At 45.0% G+C, this 22,734-nt stretch overlaps 2 protein-coding genes across 2 annotated transcripts in view; one reads left to right on the top strand and one right to left on the bottom strand.

Moving 5' to 3' along the window:
• Positions 1 to 22,734, top strand: part of LOC113450224 (uncharacterized) — a 160,044-nt gene that overhangs the window by 56,953 nt on the left and 80,357 nt on the right. The window lies entirely within an intron of this gene.
• Positions 10,125 to 22,474, bottom strand: LOC148126601 (uncharacterized). The gene is made up of 4 exons (XM_087928126.1): positions 22,348 to 22,474; positions 19,972 to 20,835; positions 17,450 to 17,567; positions 10,125 to 14,697 (listed from the first exon to the last, which is right to left on the bottom strand). The coding sequence occupies exons 2-4, from the start codon at positions 20,704 to 20,706 to the stop codon at positions 13,757 to 13,759; spliced, it is 1,794 nt and encodes a 597-aa protein (XP_087784252.1). The 5' UTR covers positions 20,707 to 20,835; positions 22,348 to 22,474; the 3' UTR covers positions 10,125 to 13,756.

Genomic DNA, 22,734 nt, shown 5'->3' with positions numbered 1-22,734 from the left:
TCACTTCTTATCACCCATCCCCTCCCACTTGTGACTGTATGACTGTAACTTTGTTGCTTGTATCCTTACAATTTATATTGACTGTTTCCTAGTATGATTTGATTGTTTATTGTACCCTAGGACTATCATTGTTATACCTTATGATTCTTGATTCTTGATGAATGTATCTTTTCTTTTATGTACACTGAGAGCATTTGCACCAAGACAAATACCTTGTGTGTCCAATCACACTTGGCCAATAAAGAATTCTTTCTTTCTTTCTTTCTTTCTTTCTTTCTTTCTTTCTTTCTTTCTTTCTTTCTTTCTTTCTTTCTTTCTTTCTCTCTCTCTCTCTCTCTCTCTCTGTCTCTGTCTCTCTCTCTCTTTCTTTTTTCTTTTTCTTTTTCTATCTATCTATCTATCTATCTATCTATCTATCTATCTATCTATCTATCTATCTATTTATCTATCTATCTATCTATCTAGTCCTATCCCCGGCCGCCCCACCCAAAGTCAATGGATTCAATGAATACCCGTCTTACAATTTTAACAATTGCAGTGATTCAAATAACTGTGGCAAAAAAAGTTGTTAAAATGGAGCAAAACTCTCTTCCCCACCACCTCGTTTACCAACAGAAATAACAGGCTTTTTTTTTTAGTTCGTAAGTTGAGGACTTCCTGAAGAAGATCATGGAACATGGCATCTCAATACACAAAGCAATACATCTCAACTTCGATACTGTTAGCCCACAACTTACGACCGCAATGGAGCCCAAAATTTCTGTTGCTGAATGAGGCAGTTGTTAATTTGAGTTGTGCCATATTTTAGGAACGTTTTTTTGCCCCAGTTTTTAAGTGAACCATTGCACATTAAATGAATCATACAGTCTTTAAGTGAAACAAGCTCCCCCGTGGAGTTTGCTTGTTGGAAACTGCCTGGGAAGGTTACCAACGGTGATCATGGATGCAGCAGCTGTCATGGCCTTGGTAGAGTGGGACTCTGAGGGAGAGGAGGAACAGCTGACAGGGAGTGGTGGTTTGGCTCCGGAGGTTGTGGAGGAGGCTGGGGAAGGGCAGAGGCTGGCTGGGCAGTCAGAGGAAGACCCAGGCCCATCCCCTCTTCATCCTAGGACATGCAGGGAGGAAGGGAGAAGGAAACAACTTGGCTTACGAGAGAGGAAGCGGCCATGATCCCCCTCATTGGTTGCAGCTGGGGAGAATAGTATATAAGACAGACGGTTAAAACACAGCGTTGCCAGAAGCAAAGCGTGTTTTATTTTGGGCTGAAGTTATCTTGGTTGGCATCCTTCCAACACACTGTGCCTTGTTATCTCCTTGAAGTTGGTAATTACTTATCCTGGTCCGTTGTGGAAATTCCTTCATTGTAGTTTGTTTTGGGTTTTTTATTTCACCTCTATCTGTTCATTAAGTTTGGACTATATTGCTTTCTTTTGAAGACCATTTTTGAATAAGTTTTATCTCCAACTGAGGATTATTGAACAGCGGGGCCAAGTTGGAGGCATTAAAGGACATTTATTTACGTTTTGGATTTTGTTACGTTTGTGTTACACTCTGGGTCATCACAGCAACGGTCATAAATACACGTCAGTTGCCAAGCACTCAAATTTTGACCATGTAACCATAAGGATGATGCAACAGTCGTAAGGGTGAAAACTGACCATAGTTGTGTTTTTTTTCAGTACAGTTGTAACTTTGAATGTTGTAAACTGAGGACTATTTGGAGTAGCCTTCATGCCCTGCTAGTGAACATTCAGGGATCTATAGTCAGTCACTCTTTGGAGGTAGAATACTGAGGTTGATGTCCCACAGGTTGACAGTTTATTTATCCTGAAATATACTTATCAGCTCGGCTCCTAATTTCATTGGGTTTCTGCACGTGCCTTAACACAATGCACGATTTACCTTTATGGGAGTTTAACACTCACCATAGGACTCTGGGATGGACAATATTACACAGAGCAACAGAGCTTTTAACAAATGTCTTTAAAAGATAACAGATAATCAGTTGGAACGGACCTTCTAGGTCATCTAGTCCAACCCCCCCACCCAAGCGGGAGACCCTACACCATTTCTGATAAATGGCAGTCCAATCTCTTCTTGAAAGTCTCAAGTGATGACGCTCCCACAACTTCTGAAGTCAAGCTGTTCCATTGGTTGACTGTTCTCACTGTCAGAAAAGTTTTTCCTTATTTCCAGGTTAAATCTCTCCTTGTTCAGTTTCCATCCATTGTTTCGGGTGCTTTAGAAAATAGCTTGACCCTTTCGGTCTCCGTGGCAGCCCCTCAAATATTGGAAGACTGCTATCCTGTCTCCCCTGGTCCTTCTCTTCACTAGACTAGCCAGGCCCAGTTCCTGCAACCGTTCTTCATATGTTTTACTCTTCATATGTTTTAGCCTTTGCCAAACACAAGGCTGCAGGTTCTTCATATGAAATGTGAAAGAAAGAAAAAGAAAGAAGGAAGGAAGGAAAGAAAGAAATTGGAAGGAAGGAAGGAAAAACAAAGGAAAGAAAGAAAAGAAAAAAGAAAGGAAGAAGAAAGAAAGTAATGAAAAAAGAAAAAGAAAGAAAGAAAGAAAGAAAGAAAGAAAGAAAGAAAGAAAGAAGAAAGAAAGCCTCCCCTAACATTCAATCTTTCGTTCCACTTCATTTAAATCTCCCCATCGTTTCCAGCTCAAAGAGGGTAAGAATTAAATGTGAAATAAAGGGAACAAACTTGACAAAAAAGGATTGGAATTGGCCAAACAGTGCCAGCCTATTCAGGTGAATATTCCATTCAGGGTGATGGAGTTTCCACCCATTAAACAACAAAAGATAATCGCTTCTATTTTATATTCTAATTACACAGGAAATAAGTGGGACAAACTACACCTGGCCAGAACGTTGGTCCCTAGAGTGTTGCCTTTTTAAACAACCAGTCAATTACATTTTCTAAGAATACTTAAATTTCACGGGCTTTCAAAGAACAAAGAAATTAAAAAATAAATCACCAAAGGAAATTTGACTCAAGGGGCCATCTCAGATAACTAATCCGGCACTTTGCCTGTACTGCGCTCTCTTAAATAACGTTCTCTTCTGCTTCGAGCAACTGCTTTTATCTGGCATTCTTTCAAATAAACCCGCCTTGGAAACGGATATGATTTTTTTCTTCCAACCTGAGGGCCAAACCTTGAATTCAGCCAAATGCTGAATTTGATTTTCTCTCGTGGGGAGTAGCCAATTATCACACAAGGCAGGAAACCGCAACCTGTTTATTCTGCGCAGCACAAAGAAGTGGGATTATGTCACAAACTGAGATCTCCCAATACACAGCATAGCTTTTATACACTTTGGGGAAACAAAGGCCCCTGATTATTAACAGCAATAGGCAAGGAGAAATAAAATATTCACAGAGGATGGTTCACCTCCCAGAAGGTGGTTCATTTCTAAAATATTACAGTCCTGGCCTTCTGTCCTTAAATTGTAAGGCTGATAATTAAGTATACAAACCAGAAGTGGTATTCAGCAGGTTCTGACCAGTTCTGGAGAACCAGTAGCAGAAACTCTGAATAGTTCAGAAAACCAGCCAATCCCACCTCTGACTGGCTCTGCCCCATCTATTCTCTGGCTCCCAAGTCCCAGCTGATTGGCTGGCTCTTCCTTGGTTGCCCCGCACAGGAGAACGGAGCTGGAAAGCAGGTTAGTGGGGTGGGGAGGGAATGGGGATTTTGCAGTATCCTTCCCCTAAGAGAGGGGAGGAAATGGGGATTTTACAATATCCTTCCCCTGTCATGAAGCTATGCCCACCAAGCCATGCCACACCTACCAACCCACACTCACAGAACCGGTAGTAAAAAAATTTGATACAAACCTTTCTAGCTAATTTATCTGCAACAGGAAAGAAGAAGTTTGCACTTATTGGAAGAAAAATCCAGTCCAGTTTCAAGCCAGGAGGAAAAACAAACCTCTGGAAATAAAATGGAGGCTGGCTGCAAGGAAAAGAGGTGTCTGTTTATTTGGTTTTCCAGAAATTTCAGTGACAGCAGCATGTTTCTGGGGTGGCTGACAAAATGGCTGAGTGAGTGGATGGATTTTTATAAGGTCTGGGATTTGGTGATTGAGATGGTCCAGGGGGTTGTGAACTGTAGTGAACCTTGTGTCTTTTGCTAGTTCAGTGGTGGTGGGTTGATCCCATTGTGTCCTGTCCTTAGAATTTGGGTGGGTGGGATGTAAATTCTTCATCCGGTCAACTCCAGCCTGGGGGAGCTGTGGCTGAAGGTGTTTTGTTTGTGAATAGGTTGGCTGGATTTCTGTAAATGGATATTAAATGGAATACTCCAGTTTTCTCAATAGATATAGAAGTAATGTCATTCATAAAGCTTAACTGTTGGAGGAACTGCCTGGAGGGGACTGGAGGCTAAAACATACAATGAACGGTTGCAGGAACTGGGCCTGGCTAGTCTAGTGAAGAGAAGGACCAGGGGAGACATGATAGCGGTCTTCCAATATTTGAGGAGCTGCCACAGAGAGGAAGGGGTCAAGCTATTTTCTAAAGCAGGGGTCCCCAACCACCAGTCCTTGGACCGCTACCGGTCCGTGGATCATTTCTTACCGGGCCTCAAAGCTTGTTTTGACAGCGCTTCCAGGTTTTCAGTTGGAAAGCAGCGTTTGGGTGCTCGCGCCTTAGTTTCGTCGAAGTGGGGAAGGCTTCGAACGAAGAGCTGTCCCGATGACGGTGGAGTCTCACGTTACTCAGGTACCGGTCTGTGGAAGAATAAATAATTGTGAAACCGGTCCCTGGTTCGAAAAAGGTTGGGGGCCACTGTTCTAAAGCACCTGTAGGCCAGACAAGGAACAAAGGATGGAAAGTGAACAAGGAGAGGTTTAACCTGGAAATAAGGAGAAGCTTTCTGACAGTGAGAACAACCAATGGAACACCTTGCCCTCAGAAGTTGTGGGAGCGCCATCACTTGAGACCTTCAAGAAGAGAATCGACTGCCATTTGTCAGAAATAGTGTAGGCTCTCCTGCTTGGGTGGAGGGGTTGGACTAGATGACCTACAAGGTCCCTTCCAACTCTGATTATCTGTTAAAATCTCTCAAATCTGTTAAAATCTGTTAAATCTGTTAATTCTGAATGTTTTCCTGGTAGTGGGGAGAAGTGAACAATTTGATCCTAGGAAAGCCTTCTCTCTGTGGGTGGACAAAAAATACCCCCTATCTATTAAAGCCTCTACCAGTGATGGCTACCCTTTTCTGCCTTGCCTGACGAAAATGCGCTCTGTGCCTGCACCCATGATGTAATGTGCGTGCGCCTCCCCCCGCCTCCCTGTGCATGCATGTGCAACCCCTTGCACGTGCACCACACATTCTGCACATGCCTGTGACCCCCCTACACCGCACACCTCTGTGCATGCAACCCCTATGCATGGCAGATACCTGACAATCAGCTGGCTGGCGGGGGATGCACACGCATGCGCAGTGGGACTCTTCCAGGTGACCTCTCCCATGTTGGCAGAAGTGGCTCTGCGTGCCACCTCCGGCATGCGTGCCATAGGATCGCCATCACTTTCCTGTTTAGTGGCTGTGCCAAACCAGATAGTTATTGGGTACAAATGACAGACTCAATAATTCCACCATAGAACTATATCAGCAGATCCTCAGGCAATCTGAGCCTTCTGAGTTGACATCGGAAGAACATTCTTTGTTGTGCTTTTTTTAAAATGACGGTTCTAATGATTACGGTAGAACCTCTGGTCATGACCGTAACCCGTTCCATGACTTTGGTCACAACCCGATTTGGTCGTGACGGGAAGCAAGACAAACTGCACATGCGCGTATCAAAAAAAAAAATGGCTCGGAAGGGAAAATCGCCACAGAAGGGGAGATTGCCGTGGCTGTTTGATCACCATCCATGTATTTGTTCGTGACCAGATGCAAACATTTGGTGAAATTTTTGGTTGTCACCTGATTTAGTCGTGGTCAGAAGCATTCGTGACGAGAGGTTCTACTGTATTCGGTTCCAGTGGTAGGGAACATTCGTCTTGGGGTTTGAGGTGTTTTTTTCCCCCAGTAAAATAACCCCCTTTTTATAACAGGGCAGTAACAGTCTTTTATTCACAGGGATAAATGAAAAATCAAATGGGATTAGTCCCAACAAACCTAGGTTTATTCAAGATATCTGAATTGTTTGCTGTTATACTAGAAATGAATGGTTGTCTGTGATAACCAGCTACTCCCAAACTCCTCCTATATTTTTCTCAGCCACGGGAAGCGCTGGTTATCGCTTGCATATGCTTTTCCCTGAGATCCGGCTTATTGCTTTCCTTTGCTCTCCTCTCCTCTCTATGCATATGCACATCTGGGATGGGCCCCAACTGTTCCTCCCCCTCACTCATCTCAGGCCCTGAAGACAGCTGCCTCTCAACCTGGGAGAGGACGGAAGGCCCCAGCTCTGTCTCTGATGCCGTTTCCCTATCTGAGTCTTCCAAAGGCTCCGAAGCGCCTCCTCATCTGACTCTGCAGCTAGCTCTGCTGGCAGCTGACAGGCCACGAGACAGTGACTCCTAACAGATATGGCAAACTCCCCCGGTTGATTGTCTCTGCACACAAGAGGTAGAATCAAGACATGTTTTTGTTTACATCACAGGTTTTATACGATGTTACATCAAAATCTTGTTTCACCACTTCTAGCAGCAACCCCTGGAGATTCGGACAGTTTCTGTATTGATTTCTGCTTGTTTTATGTAATCTATGACGTTATCATGAACAACATAGAATAACAGAGTTGGCAGGGATTTCGGAGGCCTTCTAGTGCAAATCCCTGCTCAAGCTGGAAACTATAGAATAGAATGGAATGGAATGGAATGGAATGAAATAGAATAGAATAGAATAGAATTCTTTATTGGCCAAGTGTGATTGGACACACAAGGAATTTGTCTTGGTGTAAATACTCTCAGTATACATAAAGAAAAGGTACATTCGTTAAGAATCAAGAATCATCAGGTACAACACTTAATGATAGTCATAGGTTATAATCAACAATCAAATCATACTAGGAAACAGTCAACATAAATCGTAAGGATACAAGCAACAAAATTATAGTCCTCCATCACAAGTGGGAGGGCATGGGTGATAAGGAGTGATGAGATTAACAGTAATAGTAGTGTACACTCTGTAAATAGTTGAACAGTGTTGAGGGTATTATTTGTTTAGCAGAGTGATGGCTTATACCAGTGATGGTAGGAGCGAAAAGGCACCGAGTGTCAAAACGGTGGTGCATACATGCACCACGGAAACTGGAAGAGCAGCTCCCAGGTTGTGCATGCACACTGGCCACCTGATCTTCTGGTTTCTAATGCACACGCGCACGCAAAAACCAGTGGCTGGCCAGTTTCTAACAAGCATGCGCACCGGCTGCTTGGTCTTTGCGTGAGCTTGCGTGTTAGAAACCGGAAGACTAGGTGGCTGGCCAGCGCATGCAAGAGCAACAGGCAACGGCTGGTGTGTACAGAGAGGTGGCTCTGCACGCCACTCCCGGCACATGTGCCATAGGTTCGCCATCATGGCCTTATACCATTTCAGACAATCTCTTCTTAAAAACTTCATCTTGGCGCACTCACAAGTTTTTTTTTTTTAATAAAGTTTTATTTGGGTTTTCACACATACAAAATACAAGTAAAACATCTCTTTTTGAAAATAGCATGGTCCCGGGTTGAACTTCTTTATACAGACACAAAACTCAATTTCATGCTCCTTTTTGTATTCTATTCCATAGCACTCACAACTTCTTCCCTTTTTTTTGTAAATTTTTTATTGATTTTTAAAGACAAACATAAACAAACAAAACACAAAAACATCAACCTTTCTTCCATGAGTATACAAGCAGTGTGCCGGTTGGTTTACAAATTTTTTGTGCATCCATTTCACAGTCATCAATTACAGTTACATTGCATAATAACTCATATTCTCAATCAGAAATTAAGTACCCTAATATCATTATTAATCAATCACTTGACAATAATTTTATTCATTCATATTTTGCAAGATAACTATAATTTACTTAGTATTATTTTATAACAATTCATATAATCTTCCCAAATCTATGCTAAAAAAATTTTATATAGTAAAAAAGAAAAAAAATACATCTTTATATATTCATTATTTTCTAAGATTCTACATATTTCATTATTGTATTTTATTATCTAACCATTGATAGAAAAGATCCCAAATTTTATAAAGTTGTTTATCCTCTTGCTCTCTAATTTTAAATGTCAACCTACTCATTTCAGCACATTCCAATATTTTCTTAATAATTTCCTCCTGCGATGGTATTTTCTCATTTTTCCAGTTTTTAGCAAATACAATCCTAGCCGCTGTTAATACATTTACAATCAGGTATTTCTTTGCTATATGTATCAGGTAAAATTCCCAATAAAAATATCTCTGGTTTCAAATCTATGTTTTTTTGTCATTTTTTCCAACCACTTCTGGATTCTGGTCCAGTATTTTCTAGCATCCGCTCAAGTCCACCACATATGGTAATATGAGCCAGGTATCTGATGACATTTCCAGCATTTTTCGGATTTGTTCTTGAACATTCTTGCTATTCTTGTCGGAGGGAAATGCCACCTGTAAAACATCTTATACAAATTTTCTTTATATGCTGTTGACATTGTCATTTTATAATTTTGAGACCACAATTTTTGCCATTTCTCTAAATCAATCCCATATCCAAAATTCTTCCCCCAAGCAATCATAGTTTCTTTAACTTGTTCTTCTTCTAGTTTAGTTTCTAATAAATAACCATACAGATTTTTAATCACCTTTTCATCAGTACCTGTCAAAATCTTATCTAAGTCAGTCAATTTGTCATAGAATCCTTCTGCTTTGAGATCTTTATCATACCTTGAATGTATTTGCACATATGAAAACCAATTCATCTTTATACCTTGTTCCTCTAGGTTTTGCATTGATTTAAGCTTACCCTTTTCATTCTGGTTATCGACTATAGAAGCATTTTCTTATCCTATAATATATAAGAAGGAACAAACAGTTAGATATGGGGAAATATAGCACTCACAACTTCTGAGCATAAGCCGTTCCACTGGTTAATTGTTAATTGTGATGGCGAACCTATGGCACCCGTGCCACAGGTGGCACGCAGTCATTTGTGCCAGCATGCGAGCTGCAGGCAAACTTACCTCACTGTGCATGTGTGCGCCTCACAGGTGGTTTTTGGCTGGTTTGAGGCCTTTTTCGGCCTCCCAGAGACTTTAGGAAGGCTTCTGCAGGCTTTCCAGGCCGAAAACTAGGCCCGTTTTATCACTTCCTGTTTTTCCAGAAATACTGGAAATGATGAAACGGGCCTAGTTTTTGGCCTGAAAAGCCTGCAGAAGCCTTCCTAAAGTCCTCTGGGAGGCCGAAAAAGGCCTCAAACTGGCTGTGAGGCGCAGTGCAGGTAAGGGGGAGACGGGGGGTGGGTGGGGATTGTGCGCACATGAATAGGGGGTGTGGGGGGGCATATATTGCCTTCTGGGTGCTGGCACACGAGCGTGCAAGTACACACACCATTTTTGGCACAGGAACCCCAAAAGGTTAGCCATCACTGTTCTAACTATTAGGATATTTCTTAGTTCTAGTTTGAGTCTCTCCTTGATTGCTTTCCATCCGTTGCTTCTTGTCCTGCCCTCAGGTGCTTTGAGCAATAGCTTGACTCCCTCTTCTTTGGGGCAGCCCCTGAGATATTGGAAGACTGCTATCCTGTCTCCCGTGGTCCTTCTCTTCACTAGACTAGACATACCCAATTCCAGCAACCATTCTTTGTATGTTTTAGCATCCAGTTCCCTGATCACCCTGTTGTTCTTTTCTGTTCTCTTTCCAAGTGCCAACGTTGCAAAGTTTTGTTTTAGAGGATGCATGGTAAGATTTACAATGGATTGTTCTACTGTATAGGTTTATCTCTTTTTCTTTATTTTGACTCTGTCTTTTCCTTTTATTGCAGTTTTATTTATGGCTAAAGGCTGTAGGAAATAGCATTGAATATTTCTTCTTTTCCCTGTACTTTGGATAATGTCCCTAACCACTAAAGTGAACAAAGTGATTAGTATCTATGTGCGCACTAAAAGAAAGAAAGACAAGACATCAGGGTAATTACAAAATTATCTGATATTTAGTATATAATAAAAAAGCAATTTTTCAATGAGGGAAAAGCATAAATCTAAATAGATCATCAGAAATAACTACTGTATAACTTTGATTTGGGAACCAACATACTAGGAAAATGCTTCAACCAAACGGGTAGCAGTCAGCCTGGAGCACAGTCTTATCTGGGTTTTGTTTCAAGGCAGGCTGGCACCAACGTTCACTTTTGCACAACCGAGTTTTCTCGCTTTGAAATAACATCATCATCATCAATCACGATTATCACGTTATTTAAAAATACAGACTTTGTCCAGGGAATTTCAAGGACCTATTAAAATTAAATTTTATTGCAATATAAAAGTTATTATCTTTCTCCAGGAAATATAACCGGGAGTCAAGTCTGACTTGAAGAGACACACATACACAATGTCCTTAGAAAGAGATGCTTCAGAATGCAGTAAAACAGTGCCCCCCCCCCCAAAAAAAAACTTTCAGGTTGGAGGCCCAGCCATGTGTGGGCGGCAAGGCATGTGAGCGGCAGGTGTGTGCATGCGCACAGAGCTCCATTTGGGTGAACGGTGCGCATGCCCATTATGTGCAAATGGAGCTTCGTGTGCAAGCAGAAGGGGCTTGAATGGAGGGCGGTTGTGCTCGCGTGCAAAGCTTGCATGGAGGTCACTCATGCTTGAAGCTCCATTCACGTGAGTGGAGCTTTGTGCGTGACAGCAAGCACCCTCTGCTTACACAAGTGGCGCTCCGTATACGTGTGCTTGCCCAATTTTCCTGTGGCCCAGTTTTGAACAGGCCGCAGCCCGGGAGTCATGCCCCTGTTGGAATCTTATTCCGAGGGAGAGGTGGAACATCTGACAGGGAGTGGGAGTGTGGCTCCCGTGGCTGTGGAGGAAACGGGGGAAGGGCACACTCTGGCTGGGCATTCAGAACAAGACCCAGGCCCACCCTCTCTTCATCCTAGGGCACGCAGAGACGAATGGATAAGGGAGCAACGTGAGTTGCGTAGTTTACGGGGAGGAAAGGGCCCTGATCCCCTTCATCAGCTGCAGCTGGGAAAACTGTTTAAAAAGGCAAACCATGCACAGCAAAGTTGCTGGAAGCAAAGCATGAATTATTTTGGTTTCTCATCTGAGTTCTGGCGTCCTCCCAACTGCATGTGTTTCGTTATCTTTTGAAGTCTTCAATTCCTTATCCTGCCCTATCTTGTTAATTGCTACAGCGTGGTTTGTGATGGTTTTTATTTATAATTTATATGTACTTTGGGTTCGGACAGAATTTCTTCCCTTTAAAAACTGTTCTTGGGAGAGTTTTTTCTCCAGCCAACGATAACTGGACATTGGGGGCCAAGTTGAAGGTATTAAAGGAACTTTACCTCCTTTTGTGACTTTGTTACTTTTGTGCCACGCCCCGGGCCATTACACCAAGGCTGGGGACCTCTGCACTAAAATGTCTTTTTAAAGGCAACCACAAATTTCTCCTAGCTTTGCCCAAAGCTGCTTTGGAAGCTGCTCCCAGATGTCTCCACAACGGAAGTTAAACTTCCATTTACAGAGAAAAAAGGTGCTGCTGTGATGACCCAGGAGAACGCACAAAAGTCACCCAGCCAGCTGAGCATTCAAACTCCCCCTTTAACGCTCCAAATTTACCCTCAAACGCTCCCACATTCTTGGCAAGTCCCAGGGCAAAGCACACTCACATACTCACACATGACAGCCTCTGACTGCGCCCAGTCCAGCAAAGGAACATGGAAATGAGTCCACAAAACAAGGAACAAACAAGGGCCCACGAAGTCAAGAAGAAAACAAGGAGTCCACAAGTCAGGAAGAAGCAAACAGTCCTGCAAACTCCAAATGTCTGTATCGGCACGCCAAGCTCTACCAATTCAGCATTTGTACCTGACAAATGCCCCTTCCCCACACAGCAGTCTCCTTAAATCTCTGTCCCCAGGTGTGCATAGTGAAGAGGGGCAGTGCGCTCTCCTCCCGAGTCGTCAGGTTGGCCTGTGCTGTTCCAGCCTTCTCTCTACTCTCCGTGCTCAGGGATCAGGAGTGGGCTGTCCTTGCTCATCGCCTGAGCTCTGTTGCTCCTCCTATCCATTGCTTGCCCTCTCTCGATCATCTTGCCCCCGTTCCTCCCTGCTAACAATCCATCCCAATCCTGAGGGGTGCTGGGCTGCCTCGGCCTGCTCCTCCTCACAATTCCTCTGAAGCCAATGAAGTCACTCATCTCCATCAGCTCCGGCTCATCCTTCTCCGCAGATTCAGGCTCCGAGCTCAGGCTCCGACCGGGGCATGACAGCTAAACTGTCTAAGCTTCTAAGGCAGTATATCTCAACCGTAGCAACTTTTAAGATATCTGGTATGGGAATAAAAAATAGACTATCGGTCTATCAGATTCAACAAGGCCTTTGGATGATAACAGACCCCAGAATAAAAGAGACATGAACCAAAGTTTTAGACAGGACGATTTCAAAATGCACCAGAACTATTTGCAATCCTGCTGAGCTGCTTTGTGGATTGTGATTTTGCAAAGCACGTAGTTTTGAAAACCGTGAGAAATAGGGAACAGAAAGTAGCCAATGGATAGAGGCTTGAGATGTTCACAGATATATGTGGAGACTGTCTGTCAGGAAGAAAGAACAGAGAAGTTAAGTTGTAAAATGCGTGCAGAAAAGTATAAAAATAATGTCTTGGGATATGTTCAGGGCCACTGGCCACGGCTACTCCTTGCCGGACTCAACCATGTCAGGAGACCTCACTGCAATGAGTTATTTGATATAATTTGTGTTATGATGGCTGTTGATGTTCCAAATTGCTCATGAAATAAAACCTCTGATCTCAAAGTAGAATTTATTGCTTGTGGTTTGTCTGTGTTCCTCTTTTACCGAAATAGTTTTATGACACTGGACATCAACTCTTAATCATTTTTAGCAGTGGCCATGCCAGCTGGGGAATTGACCAAGCATCTTAAAAGTTTCCATGGTTGAGAAACACAGGTTTGGAATTACACTTTCCTAGCTATCTCGCTGCAATTCTGAAGGTGATGCAAGGCTTGTGATTTTCCTCTAAAACTGTTGTGATTAGCCGGCAGCGGGTGCAGATGGCTGAGGAGAGTGAGGACTCAGATGAGGGGCCAGGACCTTTAGGGAGTGGACTGCTGCCTTCAGGGATTTGGGGGGGGGCTGGCAGCAGTGATGAAGGGGGTTCCCGAGGAGCCTGTGCCAAGTGCGCGCAGGACTCCTTGGAGGAAAGAACAGTTACAACAGCACAGGCGACTCGGGAGTAAGGCCGCAAGGTAATGGCCTCTCCTTCAAGAAGATAAAAGCCAGCTGTGAAACGAACATACTTTGCAGAAGGCAAAGACGTTTTGAAACTCCAGCCTTGTGGACATTCCAGTATCCTGAGTTTGTATTTGAAGATTTTTGTATTGCAAATTATTTATTGTCTATTAACTTTTGGCAAGTCTCACACAATTTGGCAAGGCTTGTGCTTATCACAGCTAATTATTTTTGTAAAAGCATTACAAGGTTTCTGTTCCTTTTGGATTTGTGTTTGATTTATCGGAAAAGGACGTGGATCAGAAAAACAGGTTTCATCCATGCAAGGAACCAGCCAAGCGGCCTGTATCAAAATGTCCTTTTCAGGCCTACATGGGTTTTCTCGTGGGCGCTGAGGCCTGCCTTTTGGCTGAACCGCCTCTCACAAAGCGCACATTTGTACGGTTTCTCTCCCGTGTGCAGCCTCATGTGGGTCATGAGGTTCCCCTTCTGGTTGAAGCCCTTCCCGCACTCAGAGCAAAGGAAAGGATTCTCGCCCGTGTGGATCCGCTCGTGGATGAGAAGCCGGGATCTCTCCGGAAAGCTTTTCCCGCAGTGAACGCATTGGTAGGGTTTCTCTCCGCTGTGCAGCCTCTCGTGGATGGTCAAGTAATGCTTCTGGTTGAAACGCTTTCCGCAGTCCGGGCATCGGTACGGCCTCTCTGCCGCGTGCGCTCGGAGATGCTCCCGTAAGACTGAACAGGACCCAAAGTTTCTTCCGCAATAACAGCAGTTCAATGAAGACCCTCCACTATGGATGCTCAAATGCTCCTTGAACCTTGAAGCAGAGTTGAAGCGTTGATCACAGTGGGAGCATTTCATGCTTCCCGGAGCCGCGTAAACTCCCGACTGGGTTATAAAGGCCTGGCTCGATATCACGCTTTTGCCACCCTGTGAAGATGGATACGATTTCCCAGCCGTATCTGTACTTTGACGCGGAAGAAGATCCGAGGTTTGTCCAAAGGTCTCTCTGGGAATCTCCAGTTTGGGGTGCTGCCCCTGGTCACCCAGGAATTTCTGCTGTTCTGAAGCACTGCTCGGATCATGAATGCACAACATAGGCAGGTCCACCCCCTTCTCAAGACCCGTTGCTGGCACGTTCCCCTTTTCTCTTGGACTTTCCAACATCGCACCATTCTTACAGTAGGGGAAATCCTTGTTTGTTTCCAGAGAAACATCCTTGGGAGCCCTCTCTTCTTGTCCTTTGGGATGAATGGAGGGCACCTCTTTCCCCCATACCTGCTCATCACCTGCAGAAAGGAAACAAGACATTCTCATCCAGGATCTAGAACAGTGGTCGCCAACCAGTGGGACGGGGACCACTGCTGGTCCGCAAGAACATTTTGGTGGTCCGTAGAGAAATGTCATCCCCAAAGCACCTCCCAAAGAAATTAATCCAGGCTGCGTGGGAACACGAGTGTGTTGTGTCGCTTGCATTGTGAACAACACGAGGTAGTGAGGGGAGGGAGGAAAGGGCAGAGGGGGGAACTTGTCCCACTGATCCCACGCACCTCGTCTGGCCACTGGACTGCTTATTTCCACTGCTTTCTTCTTCTGCTTTTGGCTGCAGGCAAGGAAAGCAGCAAAAGTCTTTCTTTCTCTCCCCCAAACTCCGCCAGAAATGAGTCTTTGGGACCCTGCAAGGCCTCCTGCTCCAAGAGGCTGCGCTGGTGCAACAACTCTTGCAAAGACTCATTTCTGGAGGAGTTTGGAGAAGAGAAAGAAAGACTTCTGCTGCTTCTGCTGCTTTCCTTGCATGAAGCCAAAAGTCTCTCTCTCTCTGCCCCTCCCCCTGAGAATGGAGCTGGAGACGGTATCCCGCGATCCCAAATAAAGAATGATCGATCGGTAGGAAAACGGAGTGGGGAATTTTCCTGCAGACTTTTGGGGGGGATTTTCCCAGGGTCTCTGGTCCGCAGGATTTAAAACGATGAGTTTGGTGGTCCCTGAGGTCCAAAAGGTTGGCGACCCCTGATCTAGAAGGCAAAAATCACAAAACTGCATATTAATTATTTTGGCTACATCATGCAGAGGAATTTACCGGAGAAAGCAATTATGTTTGGAAGTGTTAGCGGTAAAAGACAACCAGCCCGTCAAAGAACGTGGTAGCGGGATACCATCAACACTTACACCAGCCAGAGCATAAAACAACTCAGAGAAGCAGTGGGTCAGCTTCCAACTTATGCTGGCTTATGTGCTACTATGTGGTGACAATCTGCCATGAACTCTGGGGAGGGTGGATGGGAGGGCAAAGGCTTGGGGGAAAGTGAAAGTAGCTGCTCTATCTCCCCGAGAAGCTGCTTCAAGGTCACCCGGTTGGGAGAAGAACGCAGCTGCATACCAACCTATGGATGAGGTGAATATTCCTAAAACATCTTGCTTAAATCTGATTGGTCACGGAGGGGGTCAGCCACGGGAGACAGTGCTGTTGTAACTTGGAACAGTCACTAAATGAAGTGTTGTAAGTCCAGGACTACATGCAAGATTCTGCTAATGTAGCCTTACAATAAAGTAGAGCATGTTTTAAAAGCCTCTATGTACTGTACTTGTTAGGAATAACATAGGTTACCTAACGTAGTTTGGGTAAAATAATATATATAAACTATGATAGTAAGTTTAAGTGTGTGTCACTTTAAACTGCAAAGCATGTAATTTTCGGTGTGGTGTGAAACTGCCATAAGAGGGAGCAAGAGAACCTGCTGAATTGCTGACGATTCGCTGACGATTGCTGTTTTGATGGATTGATGGTTTGCTAACTGCGAGTTCCCTACTGCTGAGTTGCTGAAGGAAGAAAGGAGGTGTGACTTCTTCATATCTCTACTGCAAGGAGATATATTACTGGACTGATATTTGTAAGTTTACTGACCTCTTTTTTCGACACTGGAATTTGCAACTGAATAATCCCCGGAGGGACTGAACTAGTGAATGATATATGGACTGTTTGACTATGCTAAAACTCTTACTGGAATAAACTATTTAACTAGCACAGTGTATCTGTTTTACTGAGTGTAAGCTACAAAAAACATTTATCTCACATGTTTTGCCTGCCTGCCTGCCTGCCGTGCAGATTCTGCTAGGGTGTATCCCTAACAGTACTCTTCATCTAAAAGCAGCTTGCGTCTTTTAAAATGATCTTTGGATGTTTAAAAGTTTTGTTTGAAGAGAGCGCCTCTCCTTTACTTCAGAAGCCCCAAATACGGTTTTAAAAACAGACCAAAGTCAACAGACTTGGCAGTTAGATATTTAAGAGCAAAAGATCACCACCACACTGGTGGCATTTGAAGAAGGCCTTAGTCCAAAATGTTTGTGTCTCAGCTGCAACAAAAGAAACGAAACTGAAACTGACCCTTCCAAGAAACACAGAACGTTACTGTCATGCCCCTGTTCGAATATGACTCCGAAGGAGAGGAGGAACAGCCAACAGGGAGTGGGAGTGTGGCTCTGCAGGTTGTGGAGGAAACTGGGGAAGGGCACAGACCAGCTGGGCAGTCAGAGGAAGACCCAGGCCCATCCCCTCTTCATCCTAGGGCATGCAGGGAGGAGAGGATAAGGGAGAAACATGAATGGTGTGGTCTACAGGGGAGGAAGGGGCCCTGATCCCCTTCCTGGGCTGCAGCTGTGAGGACTGTTTATAAGGACAAACTGTATGGCCAAGTGCTGGAAGCAAAGCATGTTTTATTCTTGTCGGAGCTTATCTGTGTTTTTGCCTTCCTCCCAACTGGGGTGGCTGCATTATCCGGTAGAAGTCTACAATTAATCATCCGTGCCTTGCCATAGTAATTTCTTCAGTGTGGTTTGTGTCTGATTTTTTTTTATTTTGAATTAACTTTACTTTGGGTGCAGACTGCATTTACTCCCTTCGTAAACTCTTTTCTTTAAGATTTTGATTTCCCGCCACGAGGATAATCTGACATTGGGGCCAAGTTGGAGGCATTAAAGGAACTTTATTCTATTTTTGTGACTTGGTTATTTTTGTATCATGCCCCGGGTCATCACACTTACACAGCCATGTTGCCTCTTTGCTCTCGCCTTCCTTGGTCTCTCTGCTGAGCTGGGCAGCCCAGCAATCCAGAGCTTGTCCTGTCTCAGAAGGTTCCACAGACTCCTCTGTAGGTGGCACCTAAAAGAGCATCCAAGAGAGAATTAATTGAGAAGGTAGGGGCTTGAACGCAGGGAAAGAGCCGATGCCCAGAGACCAGTGAGATTTTTTTTCCCCCATTGAGCATGAATGAAAAGAACTTGTCTAGGAATCCTCAGTTTCTACAGGTAGTCCTCGACTTACGACCAGTTGCTGCTTAGCAACCGTTTGAAGTTACGATGGACCTACCTTGGAGCTACTTACGACCCAGGTGTGAAGGTCCAATGGTCGCTCACCCCTGGAGTCACATGACTAAACCTGTAGGGCTGTTTGCAGTGTCCCACAGTCATGTGGCTGCGTTTTATGACGGTTCTGCCGAAAAAAAGGTACATACTTCCAATTTTGGGCAGATCTCCACTGATAGTGAATCATTGGGTTCACGCAACGACTGCGGTGTTTGCTTAACGACTGCAAACAAGGTAATAAAATCAGATAACAGATAATCAGAGTTGGAAGGGACCTTGAAGGTCATCTAGTCCAACCCCCCCCCCGCCCAAGCGGAAGACTCTTCACCAGTGATGGCTAACCTATGACACGCGTGTCACTCGTGACACGCTGAGGCACTTTGACACGCCTGTTGGTGTGGGGAAAACCAGCACATTTAGAGGCTGCCTGTGCTCTGCTCCAATCCCTGCTCCCTGCTTGTTGCGTGGAGGCGTGGTGTCACCGCTGCCGCAAGATCTTTGCAGCAGAGAACCAGTTTTAACCGCCATAAACTGAGGCTTGTCAGTTTCATTACCTCAGGAACGCTACAGGAGGAAAGGAGATCCATGAGGTTCACAGCCCTGCAAGGTGGCCTTCCGATCCCCACATCCTGCACCTGCAGCCCTGAGACCAGGGAGACCAGTTTCACAGCCCTGTGTGATCACCCCAGCCCAGTCCGTCATAAACCAAATTATTGATATTTCTTGAAGTGACACACGACCCGAGGAAAGCTACACTTTTTACCGATTTTCGACACACCAAGCTGAAAAGGTTAGCCATCACTGCCCTACACCATTTCTGGCAGATGGGAGTCCAATCCCTTCCTGAAAGTCTCAAGTGATGAAACTCCCACAACTTTTGAAGGCAACTTCTGTTCCATGGGTTGACTGTTCTCACTGTCAGAAAAGTTTCTCCTTATTTCCAGGTTGAATCTCTCCTTGATCAGTTTCCACCATTAGACTTATGACTGCAACGGACGGACTCCATACAGTCATAAGTCAAGGACTACTGAGACACAGAGGGTTTGGTCAAAACTGACCAGATGGTGGACCCTGAGATGTCAAAGTGTTAACGTTGCCAAAGCTGATACAGGTAGTCCACAACTTAAGACCCAAATTTATGTTGCCAAGTAAGAAATGTGTTCGCTGAATTTTGTTCCATTTTTATGACTTTTCTCGCCACCTTTATTAAGCGGATCACTGCAGCTGTTTTCCCCACCGACTTTGCTTGTCAGAAGGTCGCAAAAGGGGGAATCATGTGACCTCGGGACACTGCAACTGTCATAAAAGTGAGTCAAGCATCCAAGCATAAGTCACGTGGCCGCAGGGAAGCTCCAATGGTCATAAATGTGCAAAATGGTCATCGGTCACTCTTTTCAGAGCCGCTGCAACCTTGAATGGTGACTAAGCAAACCGTTGTAAGTCGAGGACCTCCTGTGTAAAGAGCGGATGGTTGCAACTCCCCTTGGCCTCTTTTAACACGTCCAACATCCCCTCTCCCTGTGTCATGCCCCTGTTGGAATCTGATTCGGAGGGGGAGGCTGAGCAGCTGACAGGGAGCGGGAGTGTGGCTCTGTTGGCTGTGGAAGAAACTGGGGAAGGGCAAAGTCCAGCTGGGCAGAATAGGGGAGAGGTAGAGCAGGAAAGAAGGAATTCAGAGGAAGACCCAGGCCCACCCCCTCTTCATCCTAGGACACACAGGGAGGAATGGAGAAAGGAGCAATGTGGATTGTGTGGCTTACGGGGGAGGAAAGGGCCCTGATTCCCTTCATTAGCTGCAGCTGGGAACACAGTGTTTAAAAAGGGAAGCTGCATACAGCAAAGTTGTTGGGAGCAAATCATGAATTTATCTGGTATTGGCGAGGCTTATCTGGGTTCCTGGCGTCTTCCCAACTGTGTGTGTTTTGCTGGCCTTTCAAGTCTGCAATTCCTTCTCCTGCCCTGTCAAGTTAATTACTGCAGTGTGGTTTGTGTGGATTTTTATTTACAGTTGTAATGTACTTTGTTTTCAGACTGAATTTCCTCTACTCTTGGGAGTGTTTTTTCTCCTGCCAAAGGTAACCTGGACATTGGGGGCAAAGTTGGAGGTACTAAAGGGACTCTTCTTACTTATGTGACCGTGTTGCCTTTGTGCCACGCCCCGGTCATCAACCCTGTTTTAGGGGGTCCTAAAATCCTCCCACCTTCGTTTCCAATTTTGCGGCCTCTTTCTGCTTCGACAGGAAGTCCTCAGCCAAGGCCACTGCCTGGGTGCAGCTGCCGGGCTTACGTTTCCTGACCCAAATTTGCATCTCCACCGGCAGGATACTGAGGAACTGCTCCAGGATCAGCAGTTCCAAAATCTCGTCTTTTGTGCGCCTCTCGACTTTCAGCCACCCACAGCCGAGTGCCCGCAGTTGCCCACAAACGCCTCTTGGGCCTTCCGTGTCCCGGTAGCGGAGCTGCCGGAAGTGCTGGCGTTGCCTCTCCCTGGCGGCAGCCTCTTCTTCCAAGATGGCGGCCTTCACCGTCTCGTAGTCTGCTCTCTCTGGAACACGGAGGAGGCTGAAGGCTTGCTTGCCCTCTCCACTCAGGGCTGGCTGGAGAAAGGTCACCCACTTATCCCGAGGCCATCGGCAAGCGGTTGCGACTTGTTCAAAGGAGGCCAGGAAGCTTCTGGCATCGTCCCAAGGAGCGAGCCGATCAGACATCTGTGGAGTCCCCCACTCCAAGTCTGGTGCCTTCAAGGTCTTGAGGAACTCCTGCCACTGGTTCTCCCAGGGATCTTGCAAACCCTCGGCGGGTTCCTCCTTCACGTGATGTGGTGGTGCCTCCATCAGAAGCTCTTCAGAGCTGTTCATCTGTGCAACCAGCGGAGCTTTGGAAAGATGCTCCATTCTTTCCCAAGCACTAAGTCCTGCGGCCACCTGCTCATCCATCGAGTGGGGGTGGAAATGGGACGATGTCTTTTTTTCTTCCAACTGTCTTGTCTTCTAGTCTCTCAGCACTTCTTCTGAAGGTGGCCCAGATCAGCTAGCTGGTGAGTGACAGGAACTTCTCTAATGAACCTGCATGGGGAAGAAGAGATATTTTCAGTCATGGAGGCTACAGAGAATCCTGGCTTACCCATGGCTCGTTTTATGACCAGTCCCTACCGTCACATGATCACGGTTCGGGCACTCGGACCTCAGCACGCATTGATGATAGTTACAACATCCTGCGGTCATGTGATCGCTATTCGTGACCTTCCCCATTGGCTTCGACAAGTCAGTGGTGATGGGAGCATAATTGGAAGGCCTGAACAATCTATCGATCCATAGATTTAGCTATTTATTTATTTATTTATTTATTTATTTATTTCGACAAGTCAATGGTGATGGGAGCATAATTGGAAGGCCTGAACAATCTATCGATCCATAGATTTAGCTATTTATTTATTTATTTAGACAAGTCAATGGTGATGGGAAGATAATTGGAAGGCCTGAACAATCTATCGATCCATAGATTTATCTATTTATTTATCTATTTATTTATTATTTATCTATAGATCTATCTAGGGATATCATATGTCCTTTATTATAAAGGATAATCCATTATTTCAGAAAGCTATCCCTTAGATTTGGTTTTTTTTTCCCCTGGTTTTGTTCTTGAATTTTCCTCTGCACAACAAACTTGTAAACATAAACGCTTATTTAAAAAAAACACCTTTATGAATCTCTGTTAGATTGGTCTCCTGTTCAGAATTGTTCTTTCATTTTTTTCCAAGAAAAGACAGTCACTGTAGAAGAACAGGATGGTGAAAAATCTAGCTATGTGTCGCTAGGAGACTTTATAGCAATAGCACTTAAGACTTATATACCTCTTGATAGTGCTTTACAGCCCTCTCTAAGCGGTTTAACAGAGTCAGCCTATTGTCCCCAACAATTTAGGTCCTCATCTTACCCACCTGGGCAGGATGGAAAGCTGAGTCAACCTTGAGCCTGGTGGGATTTGAACTGCCAAATTGTAGGCAGCTGGCTGCAGAAGTAGCTTGCAGGACTGCACGCTAACCACTGCGCCACAGAGACTCATAATGGCACACATCAATCCAAAAAAAAAAAAATGCAAATATTATTATGGTACCCAACTCAGAGACTGGCTACAATAGGACCAATCAACACGCCTGTAAAATGAAAGGCAGCTGTCCTATCACCATCTCCTAAATCAGGGGTCTTCAAAACTTGGCAGCTTTAAGACTTTGTGGACTTCAACTCCCAGAATTCCCCCTCCAGTCATATTAGCTCAGGAATTCTGGGAGTTGAAGTCCACAAAGTCTTAAAGCTGCCAAGTTTGGGGGATCCCTGCCCTAAATTAAAAGAACCTCCAGATCCAGCTGCAGACTACCATAAAGTTTCTGATGCAAAAAATGCATAACTTTTCTAGATCGCCTCCCACCCCCTCCCTGGAATGCCTCTTCCCGGTCCACCCCCGCAGCAACATTTTCTCTCCAGTCGCCTCTGTTTTTCTTTTATAGCCTCTCTCCTCTGGAATATTTCTTGCTCTCCTTCCAGCCAAAACATCCCCCGTTTCCATCAACTCACTTCTCCCTGCAATGCAATGCAATGCCTTTCCGCCCTCTGAGCCAGAGGAGACGCTTCCCACAGGCGCGGAGGGCCGCCCAAGCTAAGAAGATCCAGAGCTTGTATTCAAAAATGAGATTTCCCACCAGGAAGGGGTGGGGAAAAAGGGCACCGGAAGTGGCTTCACCCCTTTCTTCTGCACGGCACTTCCGGTAGTTTTCTCCAAGCGAGGTGGAGGGCTCTCCTTTGCTTCCCCCCGCCTCTAGGAGCGTTCAACTCGATGAATTTAACCCGTTCCGGGTGTCTCTGTGATAATATGGTACTTCAAGGGTTTTCAAACTTGGCAACTTGAAGACTTGTGGACTTCAACTCCCAGAATTCCTGAGCTAACATGACTGGAGGAGGGAT

The sequence above is a fragment of the Pseudonaja textilis genome, chromosome 2 (genome assembly GCF_049901715.1).
Source record: "Pseudonaja textilis isolate UNSWEBS1 chromosome 2, rPseTex1.2, whole genome shotgun sequence".
Lineage (NCBI taxonomy): Eukaryota > Metazoa > Chordata > Lepidosauria > Squamata > Elapidae > Pseudonaja > Pseudonaja textilis.
Note: the sequence above shows the minus strand (reverse complement) of the source record. Positions and strands in the feature narration are given on the sequence as shown.